Source organism: Dinoponera quadriceps, unplaced genomic scaffold (assembly GCF_001313825.1).
Source record: "Dinoponera quadriceps isolate SergipeBrazil2010 unplaced genomic scaffold, ASM131382v1 scaffold3646, whole genome shotgun sequence".
NCBI lineage: Eukaryota > Metazoa > Arthropoda > Insecta > Hymenoptera > Formicidae > Dinoponera > Dinoponera quadriceps.
In genome coordinates this window covers 20,777-38,762 of record NW_014557645.1, presented here as the reverse complement: position 1 = coordinate 38,762, position 17,986 = coordinate 20,777, and the positions used below count along the sequence as shown (strand labels likewise).

The window sequence follows — 17,986 nt, the reverse complement described above, 5'->3', positions numbered from 1 at the left end:
ATCGTCCTGGAGATCAAGGACTTTTACAATCAACTAAAGCTCGGCAGCGCGCTCAGCTTCTTCATGATGGCGGTGATGAAGTACTGCGCTTTGATCTTACGCGAGGGCGACATTCGCAGGTGCGTCGAATACATCGAGGGCGACTGGAAGAACGTGAGGTGCGCGGAGGACCGGAGGATCATGCTGGAAAACGCGAACTTCGGTCGCCGGCTAGTGGTCATCTGCAGTGCCTTCATGTACAGCAGCGTTCTATTCTATTATGTGGCCCTGCCGCTCACGCGTGCCAAGATCGTCGACGAGGATGCCAATCTGACCTATCGGCGGCTAGTGTTCCCGGTGCCTAAGATGATTGTCGACACCCGTCGGAGTCCCATCAACGAGATATTTTTTCTCATCCATTTATTGTCCGGCATAATCACCCACATCATCACGGTGTCCGCATGTAGCCTGGTGGCTCTATTCGCGATGCACGCTTGCGGTCAGCTGCAGGTGCTCATGTCCTGGATGAATTACCTGGTCGATGGTCGAGAGGATATCAATGACACCGTGGATGAGAGACTGGCGAATATCATTCAACTGCACGTACGCATCTTGAAGTAAGTTCACTCTTCGGCGCTCTGAAACGTTGCGCTCGTGTCATTTGCGTAATTATTGGAACGTATTAAAAATATATTGTACCTTTCTTGTACCGATGCTCTATAATATATATATATATATATATATATTTAGTACTAAGAGAGATTTAAATAATTACGCAAATTTAATTAGATAGGAAAAAATTGCATCGTGAAGTAGATGCTTTACAAGAAGGAAATGTGATTATTCGCTTATGATTATCCGCATTTTAGTTTCATTTCGCAAACCGAGGAATTACTGCATGAAATATCTCTGGTGGAGGTTGTGGGATGTACAATGAACATATGTTTCCTTGGATATTATTGTATGATGGTATATGTCAATTTGATGATAAATTCGTGTCATGTGTGCTGTTGTGAATGATGTATCACAGACGTATGTAGAAACAAGAATATTTGCGTATATTTGCAAATGTTGCGAGTATAAACTTAGTATTTTCCACATTCAGATACTGGGAGCGAAAAATCGCGGATAACATTCGAGTAACGTCACGCGTCATCTGTCAATGATTCTCGCAATAGCTCATTTTGCACTAAAAATATTTGACCTTATTTTTTATTTTTCTACGATAACATTAACATTTATAATTACGGTATATGGGTGACCTAATAATTTGAAAGAAATATCCGAGTAGACGGAAAATACCTAAGTAGTATTCGAGTAGTGTTCAGATACCTGGATATTAATGCAATTATATTTCATATCGTCTATTTGCGAGTCACGCAAAAATCTATTTTATGTTATTGTAGGAATGGGACTTTAATCAACCTATTAGTGGCCTCACATATTTGATGTTACTTATATCGTTTACATTCAACATATTTATATTTTGTTACATAGGTGAAGTTCTAGCGGAACAGGTACATCCATTATTACTTTCCGTAACGTCATAATACGCCTGTGTATTTCAAATAGTAGACGTGAAGTAATCTAAGACAATTTTCACGATAGTTACCTTTAACAGAATTGTGAAACAAATCTTGTAACAGACCATGAAAGTACGCGAGAGCTCGTACATGATCGATTGGTATCGACTGCCGGCAAAAAAGAGCCTTGCTATCATTTTAATCATTTGTATGTCCAACGCTTCTACCAGACTCACCGCTGGAAATATAATCGATTTGTCCATTAGCAGCTTCGGAGACGTGAGTATTATACCAATATATCATAATTATAATCTCACACCCTGACATTAATATTTTCTTGCACAAAAATATAATTTTCATATACGTACGTCTTAAAAACAGTAAAATATTACAAAGTATTAAGACTACGGAAACGATATTATAAAATCATTCTTGTGATAAAACAAAATAATTTAGCGCATTATGTAACTACAACGAATATTGCTGAATAAAGCATATCTATTATAGTAAGAAAAACGATTATCCTCACAAACAGGTCATTAAATCAGCTATTGCTTATTTGAATATGCTACGAACATTTACGATTTGAGGAAGCATGATTCGATTAGTAGTACTCGTCGAATGATGGTAAGTCCTTCACGAACCAACGGTAACACAACGGGAAATTCTGAATTTTGAACATGTCTAATCATCAATTATTGATGATCATGCCTCGAATTAAACAGTCAAAGTATATAATATTATTGCACCGTTCGATTTGTAACTCGGTACTATTTCCCGAACAGAACTTGTCACTTTGTAGCGCTCTCCCTACTGGATGGTACCATTAAATACATGTGTCAGATTTATCATTTCTATTGTCATCACGAACTTGTACATTAATAAATAATTAATGTTTCAAAATATAGCAAAATATAGCAACATAAAAGCGTTAGTATATTTTTTATACATAACATTAATATTATTTATACGTACAAAAATACATTTCATGTATTGCATTCAAATATGATTCTCGAAAGCAAGGAAAGTCTTTACCTGCGCGGTATAAATTGAACAGCATACACGTATAAATATTACAAGTATATTCACACACGCGTATGCACGCGACGAAATCATTTATACACGATATCGCTACGTAACGTAGCAAATAGAGGAGCCATATGCGATTCTCCCGATTACTCGTGGAAAGTATCACCACACAGAGAGGACGTAGGCCGCACGACATAGGAGGAAGCGTCGGACCCCTTTACGGAAGTCGTTGCGTCTGTAAAGTTCACCCTTCATGCCCTAATGATTGTTTGATCGCTTCTTTCTCAAAAGATTTACCACGTAGCGGTAACTGTAAAGAAAGTCACGGCGCAGCCGCGACGTTTGGCTTTCTGCTCGGTAGCTTTCGCACAAGCCCCTCAGTAGCTGGCGAGCTTTCGCGCGCTTCGAGGATGCGGGGAAGCTCTATGTCCCGTCGATCGAGTGCTGACCACGATTACAAGAAGGACGTGCAGCTGAGCATTCAGCTGAATCGTTGGATACTGAAGCCGCTCGGCGTCTGGCCGCGATCAGCTGGACTCTCGTGGATAGAAAGATTCATCCACATGCTGGTGAACGTAATCTGCACCGGTCTGATAGGTTTCCTCTTCGTTCCGTGCGTCATATTCGGAGCGCTCGAAGTCGAAGACACTTACAACAAATTGAAGCTTTCCGGGCCGTTGAGTTTCGGCGTGATGGCCATCGTCAAGTACTCCTCGCTGATTTATCGCGAGGCGGATATTCGCAGGGGCATCGAGTATATCGAGAACGACTGGATGAACACGCAGCATTACGGTGACCGGAGCGTCATGATCAGGAACGCGAAGTTCGGCCGTCGCCTGGTAATGATCTGCGCGTTCTTCATGTACGGCGGCGCCGCGTTCTATTATCTCGCCATGCCGTTCAGCAGCGGCAAGATCACCGAGCCCGACGGGAATTTAACGTATCGGCCGCTCGTCTGGCCGGTCGCCAGAGCGATCGTCGACGTGCGACACAGCCCCGTCAGTCACATCTTCTTCTGGTTGCAATGCGTGTCGGGCTTCGTCGCGCATTCCATCACGACCGGCGCTTGCAGCCTGGCGGCGGTGTTCGCGATGCACGCTTACGGCCGTATGGAGCTTCTGATGCGATGGATCGAACACTTGGTGGACGGCCGCGAGGATTTCTGCGGTAACGTGGACGACAGACTGGCGATGATCGTGCAGCAGCACGTTCGGATCTTACGGTGAGTCGCTTCTTCGAGAGATATTCCTGTTTCGGTGTTTCTCGTCCTCGATGTATTTACTGTCATCATTGTAATCATGTAATAATAAGTTAATCGCGCTTGCGATTACACTGTTTTAATGAAATTGCATCTTCGAATCGAATTCTCTTCCAGTTTCATATCGCTAACGGACAGGATGTTGCGCGAAATATCTGTCGTGGAAATTGTAGGATGTACGTTAAACATGTGTTTTCTCGGATATTATACTATCACATTGGTATGCATTTCATATGGAAAGCACGTGCTGCAAAGCGCACCGTTTTGCTTCAAGTATGCCGGAGATCGACATGTACACGATTCATGATGACGCGTTTGCAACGGTATGTGCGAAATGTAAGGATATTTATATTGCAGGAATGGGGAAGTGTAGAGATCGCCGCATACGTAACGTATATTACTCTGCTCCTATCCTTCACGTTCAATATCTTCATATTTTGTTACATCGGCGAGCTTATTATCGAACAGGTATAACGCTTATCGTCGAAGTGTTTGTCCGCACTTTTAATATACACCAAATGTGTGATAAATTAACTTACGATTATATCTCTAAAGTGATTAAAACACTCTTCCCAACTTTGAATGCACTTTTACACCGAAAGAAACTTTTATCGTCGTAATTATTGTGTTTGACGTGACATAATTAACCCAAAAAGATCTTATGAACAGTGCAAAAAAATCGGCGAAGTGTCATACATGATCGATTGGTATCGACTACCAGGAAGAAAGGGTCTTGTCCTCGTATTGATGATAGCTATGTCGAATTCATCCACCAAACTCACCGCCGGAAATTTCTTCGAGTTGTCCCTCAGTACTTTCGGTGACGTGAGTTGCAGAAAATGACGTTGTTAAATATTTGGTTAACATCCGGATGACTTACGTGAGGTTCTTCCAACCGACAGGTGGTTAGGACATCTGTGGCCTACTTGAACATGTTACGCACATTAACTTCATAAAATTTCTCCGTAATATGCGAATTATATTATAAATCATTATACTAATTGTTCGGGAATAAATGTTAATTAATTAACTTTCTTCATGTCAAGTGAAAGGAAAAGAAATAACTGAATATAATAGGAGAGGAAAGAGTGAAGTATAATAAATAGAAATCTTTCTATTTATATACAGAGTGTTTTTTAAGTACCCAGCTATATTTAAGGGAGCGATTCTTTGGATTATTTCAAGTAAAAAGATTTATATAAACATGTGTCCTAAACAGCTTAGTTTCCGAAATAGCGGGTGTTGAAGCTTTCAGGGAAATGTAAATGTCACACAGGCTTTAGAATATCTTATTGAAACTTGGTGTAAACATATAACACTGCGACGATGCATTCCCCCCGGCAAACACCGCGGCCGACCGACCATCCGTCGGCCGCAGAACGGCGCTTCGCGCCAATAAACAAATCCACGCGCGGCGCACACGTCCGACACGTGTACGCCTTGACAACAACAATTGTTGTTGTCAAACGCGCGCGTGTCGGAAAAACCATCTCGGAAGCGGTATAAAAGACCGCTTCGCCGCAGTATCGGGACCTGATTCCACCGGAGTCAGCCGGATCGTAAGATCGAAGCTGCTCCGGATCCCGATCCCCAGGTCGAGAGACAGCGACGGTGTGTACGCCGTCACTGCTGTGAGTTCGCAGCCGACTCGACATCCTTCCATCCGGAAAGTCTAAGGTAGTGCGTACGCTGTCTCTCCCGTGGAAGTCGCGGGCACCGGACTCCTCAACTTCCATCTCGGGACGGTGTGTTCGCCGTCTCCACCGGGAGCTTCCGGCCCTCTTGCCCGTGACGGACTTAGGGATCGGCACGAGTAAGGACGGTGTGTTCGCCGCCTCTGTCGAGTGTTCTCGACCTCGGCCACTCCACTCTGGTCACCGGGTCTTGCGCCTCCGGGGCATGCGAACGCCCCGGAGTATCGTTCCGCGTACCGCGTCGCGAATCTAGAGACGACGCGTGTCTCTCCGCCGCACCTCACCGGAGGTACCAACGACCGCCGCGCAACCGAGAAACTACCGCCGCCTACTACACGTCGGCCAGGCTCGCCCGGCCGACTCCACCGTTCCTATAAGGAGGCACGATACCGCGCGCCCTCCGCTCCGGGAGTCGACCGACGCGAGCACTCCACGTGCTGCAACCACCGCGTACCGTGACGCCGAGTCTAGCAGGTGCATTCCGCCGCCTTGCACTTCGATGCGAAACCGTCGAATTTAAACACCGCGAACCATCAACACACCGCGCCGGAATCATAATACCGCGACCGCTCACCGCTAACACCGCGAGCTCCACGGGCCGAGCGTCACGACTGCTCCCGATAGATTCCGGGAAATAACAACAACCAAGCCGACGTCACCACGTAAACACGGGATTCCGTCGCCAATATTGTCATCCGAATATTACTGGTGTGAAACACCGAGATTAAAGCACGGCCCGTCGATAAGATTATCTTGTATCCAACAACGTGGGATAATTTAATAAACAGCTTTTATTAGACATTCGCTCACTCACTCGCTCACTCGCTCATATACCTACACCCACACACATTCAAGAACGCCTGGGCATCCGGAGAGCTACGCCAGGGCCAACCGAACACGGTCGACCAGCGACACCCCACCGGCCGGGGTAGGGACGAACGTCCACCGACCGGCGGGGTCCGGGTCACAACACATCAGGGGTGATATTTAAAGAATACAATAGCCAGAAGTATCAAAAAATTAGAAACGAAACAATTAAATGAAATGTTGAAAAGGACCACCTTCCGCCATAAACTAAAAAATCACCTTCTTGAGCAGAAAATAACGCACCAGGTACGACATATAAGGAAGCGTCGAGCCCCCCTTACGGAAGTCGCTGGGTCTGCAAAGTTCCCCCTTCATATCCTGCCGATCGTTTGATCGCTTCTTTCTCAGAACAAAAGTTATCGCGCGTAATGGTGACTGTAAAGAGATCAGTCACTGCGCAGTCGCGACGTTCGGCTTCCCGCGTTCGACAGCTATCGTGCAACCCCCTCAGTAGCTGGCGAGCTTTCGCGCGCTTCGAAGATGCGAGGAAGCGCTATGTCCTGGCAGTCTAGTACCGTCGCGGTCGACCGCGATTACAAGAAGGACGTGCAGCTGAGCTTCCAGCTGAATCATTGGATACTGAAGCCGCTCGGCGCCTGGCCGCGATCACCCGGGCTCTCGAGGGCAAATAGATCGATATACTTGCTGCTGAACATAATCTGCGTCAGTCTGGTATGCTTCCTCGTCATCCCGTGCGTCATGTTCATTGTGCTCGACGCCGAGGACCTGCAGCATACGGTAGAGATCTGCGGAGCGGTGAGCTTCTGTCTAAAAGACATCGTCAAATACTCCTCGATAATCTTCCGCGAGGGCGACATACGCAAGGGTATCGAGTACATCGAGAACGACTGGATGAATACGCGGTATTACGACGACCGGAGCATCATGATTAAAAGCGCCAAGTTCGGCCGGCGCCTCGTGGCGGCCTGCGCCTTCTTCATGTACGGCAGCGCCGCGTTCTATTACATCGCCGTGCCGTTCAGCAAAGGCAAGATCACGGAACCCGACGGGAACCTGACGTATCAGCCGCTTATGTGGCCGGTCGCCAGAATGATCATCGACGTGCGTTACAGCCCCGTCAACGAGATCTTCTTCTGGCTGCAATGCGTGTCGGGCTTCGTCGCGCACTCCATGACGACCGGTGCTTGCAGCCTGGCGGTGGTGTTCGCGATGCACGCTTACGGCCGTTTGGAGCTTCTGATACGATCGATCGAGCATCTGATTGATGGACGCGAGAATTCCCGCGGCAACGTGGACGACAGACTGGCGATGATCGTGCAGCAGCACGTTCGGATCTTGAAGTGAGCCCTTCCTCCGCAAGTATTTCCGCATCGGTTACTCTTGTTCTTGCTGTGTTTATTGCTATTATTATCATCATTGTAATTAAGCGTCGATTGTGCTTGCGATGGCGTGTTTCAATGAAATTCATATGTTTCGCGAATACCTTCCGAGTGGTACAATGTGACACTTGTCTTCCAGTTTCATATCGCTGACGGACAGGATACTGCGTGAAATATCCGTCACAGAAGTTGTAGGAAGTACGTTAGACTTGTGTTTTCTCGGATATTCTAGTATGACGGTATGCATATCGTACGTAAAAAATATTCGTGCCGCATAGCGCATCGTTTTGTTTCAAGTAGCGTCGAACACTGACGTATGCATGATCTATGACGACGCACGTTCAACGTATACTCGAAATGTAAAGACCTTTACGTTGCAGGAATGGGCTAGTAAAGAGACAACCTCCTACGTAACGTTCGTTATTCTGCTCGTATCTATCACATTCAATATCTTCGTACTTTGTTACCTCGGCGAGCTTATTGCCGAACAGGTACAGTGTTCACCGTCAAAACACTTCCCTGCACCTCTGATGTACATCTGCTGAGCAATAAATCAATCCATGTTTATATCTTAGAGTAATGGAAAAATTGTTTCCAAACTTAGAATGTACCTTCACGCTGCAAAGCAGCTCTTACCGTCGTAATTATTGTGTTTAACTTAATAGAAATGAGAAAAAAAAAACACTCTGTTAAACAGTGCAGAAAGATCGGCGAGATGTCGTATATGATCGATTGGTATCGATTACCAGGAAGAAAGGGTCTCGGCCTCGTGCTGCTGATAGCTATGTCCAATTCGTCCATCAAACTCACTGCCGCAAATTTCTTCGAGTTATCCATCGGTACCTTCGGTGACGTGAGTAGCTCAGTGGCATTATTAAGTTTTCGGTTAACAATCGGACGACTTACGTGAGGTTCTTCCATTCGACAGGTGGTTAAGACATCTGTAGCCTACTTGAACATGTTACGTACATTAACTTTGTAAAATTTCCCCGCAACGTGAGAATTACATTATAGATCGATACATCGATAATTTCGGGATAAATGCTAATTAATTATCCGACCTCATGTATTGAGTGAAAAGGGGCGAAATGGAAGAATACAGTATATAGAAAGTAGAGATACGTACAGTAAATTGAAAACTTGCGTATTTATATATAACATGTAATTACTTAAGGAACATAATACTTAAGGAATCCGACGCACACTTGTCCTGTTGTCTTCAACAAAGCCTCCTCAAGTTCTACACGCTTCATCACTCGATGACAGAATTAAATATAACATGAATTCACAGATACGGGTAACTTCTTAGCGAAATAAAGTGTCAACTTTCCGGATATCGATTTCTGGATTTGCTTCCTCTTCTCGTCCAAGCAACAGCATAGAGCATACGAGCATAGGTTATTCCTCAATGTATTCCCTTACGCACATACATTGTCTCGCACGTATCGATCGTTAGTGACCCTTCATCCGATGGAAACGCCGAGGCTTCTTCCTCGCGGAGGGAGCGTCGTTATTCTCGAAGGAAAGATTAGAGAAACGCGCAAGCGCCGAAGAAAGCGACCTGCTGTCCTCCGTCGTGACATTGCCGTTCAATAGCCGGTGGACCTTCGAGTCACGATCATGTCACACTCCTTCCGCGTGTCTCCCACGCACAACGCCGCGCACCAGCGGGACAGCGAGTACAGCATCCAGCTGAACCGCTGGTTCCTGAAGCCGATCGGTGCCTGGCCCGATGACGACCGGCCGGTCAGCATCGCGGAAAGACTGCTGTTCTGCGGCATTCAGTTCGTCTGCCACTCTCTGATCGCCTTCACGGTAGTGCCGTGCGCGCTTTACATCGTGTTCGAGCCGGACGTGCACCTAAAACTGAAGGCCTTCGGCCCGATGATACACTGGTTGATGGGCGGCCTGAACTACTGCTCTCTACTGCTGCGTAGTTACGAGATACGCAAGTGCGTGGACCACATGCGCGCCGATTGGCGGCAGGTGAAGGGTGTGCACGATCGGGAGGTGATGCTGAGGAACGCCAAGTTCGGACGATTCGTCTCCGGCTTCTGCGCGATCTTCATGCAGGGCGGCGTCTGTTCCTACAGTATCATCACTAGTCTCACGCCGGTGGTCGTGCAGATCGACAATGTCACTATCACGATGCACCAACTGCCGTGTCCGTTCTACACAGAGCTGGTGGACGCAAGATACAGTCCGACGAACGAGATCGTACTTGTTCTACAACTGTTCTCGACTTTCATAGTGAACACCATCACGGTGGGCGCATGCAGTCTCGCCGCGGTCTTCGCCATGCACGCCTGCGGCCAGCTGAACATCCTGATGGTGAGACTGGACGAACTCGTCGACGCGTCGTCGACGAAGGATGGGCATGAGACCTCGCGCCGGAAGCTGGCTGGCATCGTGGAACATCATCTACGTACGCTGAGGTAGTACAGCTGCATGTCAACTATTTTGGAGTGTGATTTGACTTTGCTATCAGTAAGAATGTATACGGAGAAGTATTTAAACAGCCGATTCTGAGCTTCATTGTACAAAAGAGCTCTCATTTTTGTAACATCATTTCTTCTCAACAATCGTGATCATAAATCGAGCTGTCTTTCAAGGAAAGTTAAAGTTCAAAGATATTATCGCAGTTACGAGAAAGGGTTTCACGTTGGCTGTGTCTCGTAAAATGGTTTCATCGCGTTTTCATTTCAGCTTCGTGTCGGAAATAGAAACGATTATGCATCAGATCTGTCTCGTCGAGCTGTTGGGGTGCACGACAGACATGTGCATGCTCGGATATTACACGATTACGGTATGCTAAAATTTCGCATCGAGAAGCAACAGGTGCAAAATGCACATTTCGCGAGTTTGAGACATTACACGAAAGTGATATTGAAGTCGTATTATATATACGTGGGTAGTTTTCTGACGCGTCCTCTTTTCTGATGTATTTTATTTCCACATATACTTACAGGAATGGGAACTGCACGACACGAAAAATTTACTCACGTACTTCACTATATTTATTGCCATGTCATGCAACATTTTTATATTTTGCTACATTGCTGAGATTCTTACGGACCAGGTAGTCGCATCGTATCAGTTTCTCTCTGCTTGTAACATTCTGAAGTAAAATTATCACTACAGAAATATATTGATCAAATCAGCCTTTGTACAGTGTCAAAAAATAGGCGATATGGCATACATGACAGATTGGTATCAATTGCATCATAAAATTGCGATCGATCTGATCCTAATAATCTCGAGATCGAACGCCGTTATAAAGATAACAGCCGGAAAAATGATTCAACTATCTATCGCAACTTTTGGAGATGTAAGTCTGTTCGATAACACACATATTAACGGTTCTGTAACCAAATTTGTGTAATGACGAGCTCGTGTCTGCAGTCTTCCATAACTTCTGCTCGAAATTTCGCTATCCCGAACTATCAATAAACACTCTAATTACCGTCGAAACAATTATGTTGCTTGTAATTTCCAGGTACTAATACACGTTTAGAGTTTTAGAAACCTTGTTGCAGCAAAATTCGCAAAACCATTAACATAAAACCATTAAATCTGTCAATCGTGATTATTTCAGGTGATGAAAACGTCGTTTGCGTATTTAAATATGCTCAGAACGGTAGCGATGTAACAAAAACTAAAATATTTATGCGCCGAACTCGAAAGTTGCCGAAAACAGATTAAATGTAAATCTATTTGACTTACTAATAATCAGTGTAGTGATGCAGCTGATTCTCGTTATATCAATTAGCATATTCCTTACCTTCTCCACAATTTCATTATCGTTATTTCATATTTTATTCACCAATAACCATACACACACGTGTAGCTTCAACAACTGAGAAAACTCATATTTTCTATTGCACACGAGAAACTCTTTGAAGACGAGGAATGTCGTCTGTCCGTCTGTCACAGATAACTCCAAGAGTATTAACTCATCCGATGAGAGGCGATGACAACCGCTAATTTCACAGTAATCATTGACTTATCGGAGATTATCCGATCAAATCATTCTCAGATGTAGATAACTCTATTGCTCGTGTGCCGTACAGTATACTGCGATTCGATGCAACAAGTTGGGGGAGATATAGATATCGATTACGTTCCGTTTCAGCCGGACGGTACAGTAATTTCTTCTCTTTTCTCGTCATGTCCGCGCAAGCGCCACCGTATCTACCACTTGGAGAAGAAGCAGGCGGGTAGTGGCGATCAGTAACCCTTACGCGTCCCTCGCCGGTGAACCATGAAGCGCACTCCTCACGAGTCCACCCTCGATCTCTACAAACGAGATAACGACTACAGTCTTCAGCTGAATCGTTGGATCCTGAAGTCGATAGGCGCTTGGCCGGAACTGCCGACGAATTCGTCGGCCAGAAACATCCTAGGGAAGGTCCTGATACTCACGTGTCACTTTTTAATAGCTTTCACCGTGGTGCCCGCTATACTGTACATATTTTTCGAGGAGAAGGACTTCCGCCTTAAATTGAAGGCTATAGGGCCGACGAGTCATTGTCTCATGGGTGGTATCAATTACTGCTCGCTCTTGCATCAAAAGAAACGTATACGCAGATCCATTGAACACATGGATGCGGACTGGCGAATGGCGAAGAGAGAGCACGACAGGGAAGTGATGCTGAAGAACGCCCGGATAGGAAGAATCATAGCAGGCACTTGTGCGCTCATCATGCAGGGTGGTGTGTTCTGTTACAATCTAGCTAGAGGATTGTCGCCGATAAGCATGGTGATCGGCAACGAGACCATGTCGATAGGCCGCTTACCTTGTCCGTCGTACAATAAGATCGTGGACACCAGGTTCAGTCCGGTATATGAGGTGATGCTCGCGCTGCAGTGTCTTTCAATCGTTGTGGTGAACAACACGACGGTCGGCGCGTGTGGTTTAGCCACGGTGTTCGCGATGCACGCCTGCGGCCAACTCAACGTGGTGATGTTGCGGCTCGGAGAGCTCACCGACGAGAAACGAGACGTCCTTCAGCTAAAATTGGGGTACATCATCGAGCGGCATCTGCGAGCGTTGAGGTAAGAAGGGTCTTGCGAGTGATTACGTACAGATCATTTTTATCATTGTCAATGGAATATGCAGTCTCACGTTGGCAATTTGGTCTTTTAAATGACACTTTTTTAAATGTATCTCTTATAATATCTTTCTAATTATGGTAAATGCTAAAAGATTATTAGAAAGATATTGGCCAAATTTTCTTTATGTTTCTTCGGGAATTTGATATTTTTAAACGTAAACTGTAAAGAGTTGAATCACGAATGTTACAGTTATTTCTAATTGTCTCGATTACTAGGTTTCTCTCGCGTATGGAGACGATTATGCGTCAGATATGTTTCGTGGAATTAGTCGGATGTACATTCAACTTGTGCATGCTAGGATATTACACCATTACGGTACGCTTAAAAACTTGAAAAGGTGAATATGTAATGAAAAATTCACGTTGCTCCAGTTTATTTTTACTCCGAATGCTATCAAGTTGCATACCTTCTAGGAGTGGCGTGAAGAAAGTACAAATACTATAATAACGTATATCATGATCCTCACAGGAATGATGTTCAATATTTTCATATTCTGTTTCATCGGCGAACTCGTAACAGATCAGGTAGTCGTGTTTACCTCTCGTCGATTCTTTTATTAACCAACTTATAGTTAAAATATTATTTTTGTCTCATGGATTTTGTCTCGCGACAGTGTAAAAAAGTCGGCGAGGCAGCTTACATGATAAACTGGTATGCATTGCCGCATAAAACCGCTCTCGACTTAATTCTAATAATTTTGCGATCAAGTATCGTTATCAAAATCACCGCTGGGAAAATATTTCACATGTCAATCGCGACTTTCGGCGTTGTAAGTATTTTGAAATTTTTTAATACGTTACACTAATTACTATGAATAAATTCTATATATTTATTCATTGCGTATCCTTTAATTACTGATATCCAAATTTATGAGCTTATGAATAATACATGACAACAATTTTCATCGAGCATTACGTGCACGTGATAGCCTATCAAAATCCGAATTAATCACTCTTGTCAAATGTTTTAGGTGATTAAAACATCTGTCACATATTTGAATATGCTTCGAGCTTTGACCATGTAAATATAACAAACATAATTATGCTATGATATTTTCAATAGAGCTTATCTAATCTATTATTTTTCGTATAATAAATATTTTACATGTAAATACGATTTATATGTAAATGTATACATACAGCAACGAATATGTAAAGGAAAATATTTCAGGTTCACAAAAAATTTATTTTAAAAGGAAATCATAAAACTTTTATTCTTCATACTCCATAATTAAATATATATATACGCGTAATTAAATATATATACGAACGTTCACACGGCATTTTACATTGCTTCACGAGCAGAAAACTCCTGTGATTTTCTGCGATCGTTCGCGGAAAATACCAGGAGGCCAAGTTTTACACGCATAATTCAACAGTGCAATAAACAGTAACCGACTGACATACCACGTGAGGAAGAGTCGAACCCTCTTGCGGAAGAAGCAATATGACTATAAAATGCACCCTTCGTTTCCTGACATGACCGGTCGTCCGATTGTTCTTCTTCGCTAGCAGGGCAACCAAGCACGCAAGCTCGCGATACCGGCTTTCCATATTCGAGCGATTCTTTCAGTCGCTATCTAGCTTCCGTCACGATAATGCAGGCACCATCGATAGAGAAGTCGCAGCCCGTCGTGTACGATCACGAGAAAGACCTGCAGCTGAGCATCCAGTTCAGAATCGATGGATACTGAGGCCAATTCTCGTGAAAGCTTCTGCCTATCCAGGAGGATTCGGTGCCTGGCTGAGCTCGGCCGACACGCGCCAAAGTCTCGTCAGCGAAATCTTCTGCTGTGTTCAACACGTGGGGAGTTTCTTCAGGAGTGGAATGGTTTCTACTGGAATGGGAAACCGGCGATCTCGCAAATTACGTGACGTATATTATTTTGCTCATATCATTCACCTTCAATATTTTCATATTTCGTTACATAGGCGAACTCGTCGTAAAACAGGTATGATTCGTCATTGTCAAAGCACATATTTCTTTCGTATATTTTCATGATTGATCGAACAATCGATGATTTTATAATAATTTTCAAGACAGTCTTCGTGTATGATATAATTCTTATCGTTATGAATATGATTCTGCGTTTGACATAAAATAAATCAGTAAAGCGATTCTTGTATATTTAATAGTGAAAAGGAAAGTCAGTGAGATATACTACATGATCGATTGGCATTGTTTACTAGGAAAAAGGGCCCTAGCTATCGCATTGCTAATCGCAATGTCCAATTCGTCGATCAAATTTACCGCCGGAAATCTCATCGAATTGACTCTGAGCAGTTTTGGTGACGTAAGTAGTAATATTACGAAAATAAATTATTCGCAACGCACATGATTCAATTTCTCATTGCACTCAGACCTTACTTCTCTTACAATACGATCGAATCTTCTAATGAAATACGAAACATCGTGTGATATATTTGTTATTAATTAACAATTTTTAAACATAGATTTTTAAATTAATTGAAAAATTTCCGAGCGAAGATATAAAATTGTTGCGAGGGAGGAGACGATGTAAATCACCGTTCACGTGATAAAATAAAATGTATTTCCGTACTTTTTCTATTAATAACTATTTTCTATTAATAACTATTCGCTACTTACTGGTGCAGTTATGAGAATACTTATCTTCTGGTATAGAAGGCCATATTAACGAATGAACAATTCATCGTGTTTCCATACAGCACAATGTACAACTGACTTGTTCAGTCGTTTCTATCTCTATTACTTCGTACACCGTGAATATACATTGAGGCACGATGCAACAAGTTGCGCGTACTATAAGTATCGATCATGCATCGTCTCAGCCAGCCGGCGGAGCAATGTCTTTTCGCCTGTCAGGAATAAACCATGCGGCCGCGCAAGCGCTGCTCGTGACTAACTGGCTGCCGTTGAGACTCGCAGTCAGTAGTCGAGACCAGTACCTGACGCGCTTCCGGTGAACCCGAGCACGATGCGTTCGCCCGGTAAGGCCATGGTGGACGTTTCCAGACGAAATAACAATTACAGTCTTCAATTTAACCGCTGGTTTTTAATGCCGATAGGCGCCTGGCCGGAATTACCCACGAGCTCGGTTACCGAGAGAATAATATTCAAGATTCTGAGATTAATATGTCACACTTTGATAGCTCTCACCGTGGTACCCTCCATACTGTACATACTCTTCGAGGAGAAAGACGTCCGCCTGAAGTTGAAGGCAGTAGGGCCCACGAGTCACTGGCTCATGGGTAGCATCAATTACTGCTCGCTGTTGTATCAGAAGAAACAGATAGGCAGATCCATCGACCACATGGAGACGGACTGGCAAATGGCCAAGAAGGAGTGCGATCAGCGAGTGATGCTGAGGAACGCCAGGGTAGGACGAACCATCGCGGTTCTCTGCGCGCTTATCATGCAGGGTGGTATTTTCTCGTACAACGTGGCGAGAGGAACGTCGCCGTTACTAGTGGTAATCGGCAACGAGACGGTCGCAATAGGCCGCTTACCATGCCCGTCTTTCAACAAGATCGTGGATACCAGGTTCAGTCCGGTGTACGAGGTCGTGCTCGCGCTGCAGTGCCTGTCGGCCATTGTGGTGAACAACACGACTGTCGGCGCGTGTGGTTTAGCAGCGGTGTTTGCGATGCACGCCTGCGGCCAGCTCAGTGTAGTGATGTCGCGGCTCGAAGAACTAGACAGCAAGAAAGAGGAGTGCCACGTCGTTCAGAGGAAATTGACGAACCTCGTCCAGCGTCACCTGCGAGCGTTGAGGTAAAATTTAACGATAATAATTAAGGGTGTTGTGTGTGCACGGGAAATTCGTTTGGTTCCAATGAATAGATGATTGAATTTGATTCCATTGAAATTAATTTTCTTGGAGTGCTATCGAACACTGCGAATTGTTGCAATTACTCTTGACATCGTTTCGTTAATTTGACTTGATATATTTTGGAATGGTAATTATTGTTAAATGTGTCCATTTCAGGTTTCTCTCGCGCATGGAGATAATTATGCGACAAGTGTGTCTCGTGGAGTTACTCGGATGTACGTTCAACTTATGTATGCTAGGATATTACACCATTACGGTATGCTTAAAAACGTGAAAAGGTGAATATGTAATAAGATCCACGTTGCTTGTTTCTATTTTTATTATAAATACTATTAGATTATATACGTTCTGTATTTTAGGAATGGCACGAGGAAAGTACGAACACTTTAATAACGTATCTCATTGTATTAACGTCGATGATGTTCAATATTTTCATATTTTGCTACATCGGTGATCTCGTTACGGAGCAGGTGAGATAAACGCGCTTACGTTCTCAGGGATTCTGACTAATTTTTCAATTTATAACAAATTATTGAAATTATTATCAAATCTCTCATAGTAAACAAATTTTACTACTATACTATACTATAAACGGTCCACTGAAATTTTGTGTTTAACATGAGGGAAATTTATTAAAAGGTACACGAATATATATAATTTCAGTGAACCGTCTCATTTTAACATAAAATTTTTTACTGCGATTGAATCGTAAAATTCAACTGTGCGATAGTGTAAGAAAGTCGGTGAGGCAGCTTACATGACAAATTGGTATAAATTGCCACGTAAAACTGTGCTTGGTCTGATATTAATAATTTTGCGGTCGAGCATTGTTATTAAAATTACTGCTGGAAAAATATTTCACATGTCGATCCCAACTTTTGGTGATGTGAGTATTATAAAGATTTCAAATGTATTTACTGAGAAATATAAAACAAGTGTTAATTTATTATACGTTGCTATACGCTGTGCAGAAACCGGGATTATATGTATTCGTGTTTACATACGTAACAGCTGATCAAAATTCAAATTAACTATGCCTACTTTCTAGGTAATTAAAACATCTGTGGCATACTTGAATATGCTTAGAACTCTGACTATATAAATATCGTGGGATATTTATAAAACATATTATAAGATACAACGTTAAAACTTAAAATATCTGTTGCATAATAAACATTTTGCACGTAAATCTAGTTTACAGAAAATTATCGTACGGCACTATATATGTAAAATTATGTAAACAATCGTACATCATGTGTGCGCTTCTACGATAAATTTTTGTAATCGTAACTTGTGACTCATTCCTTTCGTTTGTCTTCTATCTTACTTACAAACCTATGTAAATACTCTTTACTTTACATACCGTCGTC

General features: G+C 43.5%; 5 protein-coding genes across 5 annotated transcripts; all 5 read left to right on the top strand.

Moving 5' to 3' along the window:
* The first annotated feature begins 345 nt into the window (after nt 1-345).
* Nucleotides 346-4,745, top strand: LOC106749358. Its single transcript, XM_014628728.1, has 10 exons — nt 346-596; nt 849-948; nt 1,386-1,496; nt 1,626-1,781; nt 2,038-2,089; nt 2,823-3,753; nt 3,907-4,009; nt 4,147-4,257; nt 4,459-4,614; nt 4,692-4,745. The coding sequence occupies exons 1-10, from the start codon at nt 346-348 to the stop codon at nt 4,743-4,745; spliced, it is 2,025 nt and encodes a 674-aa protein (XP_014484214.1).
* A 2,655-nt stretch (nt 4,746-7,400) lies between these two features.
* LOC106749357 (odorant receptor 13a-like) lies at nt 7,401-8,672 on the top strand. Its single transcript, XM_014628727.1, has 5 exons — nt 7,401-7,651; nt 7,830-7,929; nt 8,071-8,181; nt 8,388-8,543; nt 8,619-8,672. Exons 1-5 carry the CDS (start codon nt 7,401-7,403, stop codon nt 8,670-8,672), a joined length of 672 nt encoding a protein of 223 aa, XP_014484213.1.
* Nucleotides 8,673-9,310: 638 nt separating this feature from the next.
* LOC106749356 lies at nt 9,311-11,072 on the top strand. Its single transcript, XM_014628726.1, has 4 exons — nt 9,311-10,125; nt 10,397-10,496; nt 10,659-10,769; nt 10,863-11,072. Exons 1-4 carry the CDS (start codon nt 9,311-9,313, stop codon nt 11,070-11,072), a joined length of 1,236 nt encoding a protein of 411 aa, XP_014484212.1.
* An 879-nt stretch (nt 11,073-11,951) lies between these two features.
* On the top strand, nt 11,952-13,829 carry LOC106749354 (odorant receptor 13a-like). Its single transcript, XM_014628725.1, has 5 exons — nt 11,952-12,745; nt 13,021-13,126; nt 13,219-13,329; nt 13,419-13,574; nt 13,776-13,829. Exons 1-5 carry the CDS (start codon nt 11,952-11,954, stop codon nt 13,827-13,829), a joined length of 1,221 nt encoding a protein of 406 aa, XP_014484211.1.
* A 1,932-nt stretch (nt 13,830-15,761) lies between these two features.
* On the top strand, nt 15,762-17,718 carry LOC106749353 (odorant receptor 82a-like). The gene is made up of 5 exons (XM_014628724.1): nt 15,762-16,558; nt 16,773-16,886; nt 16,993-17,086; nt 17,347-17,502; nt 17,665-17,718. Exons 1-5 carry the CDS (start codon nt 15,762-15,764, stop codon nt 17,716-17,718), a joined length of 1,215 nt encoding a protein of 404 aa, XP_014484210.1.
* The last annotated feature ends 268 nt before the right edge of the window (nt 17,719-17,986 follow it).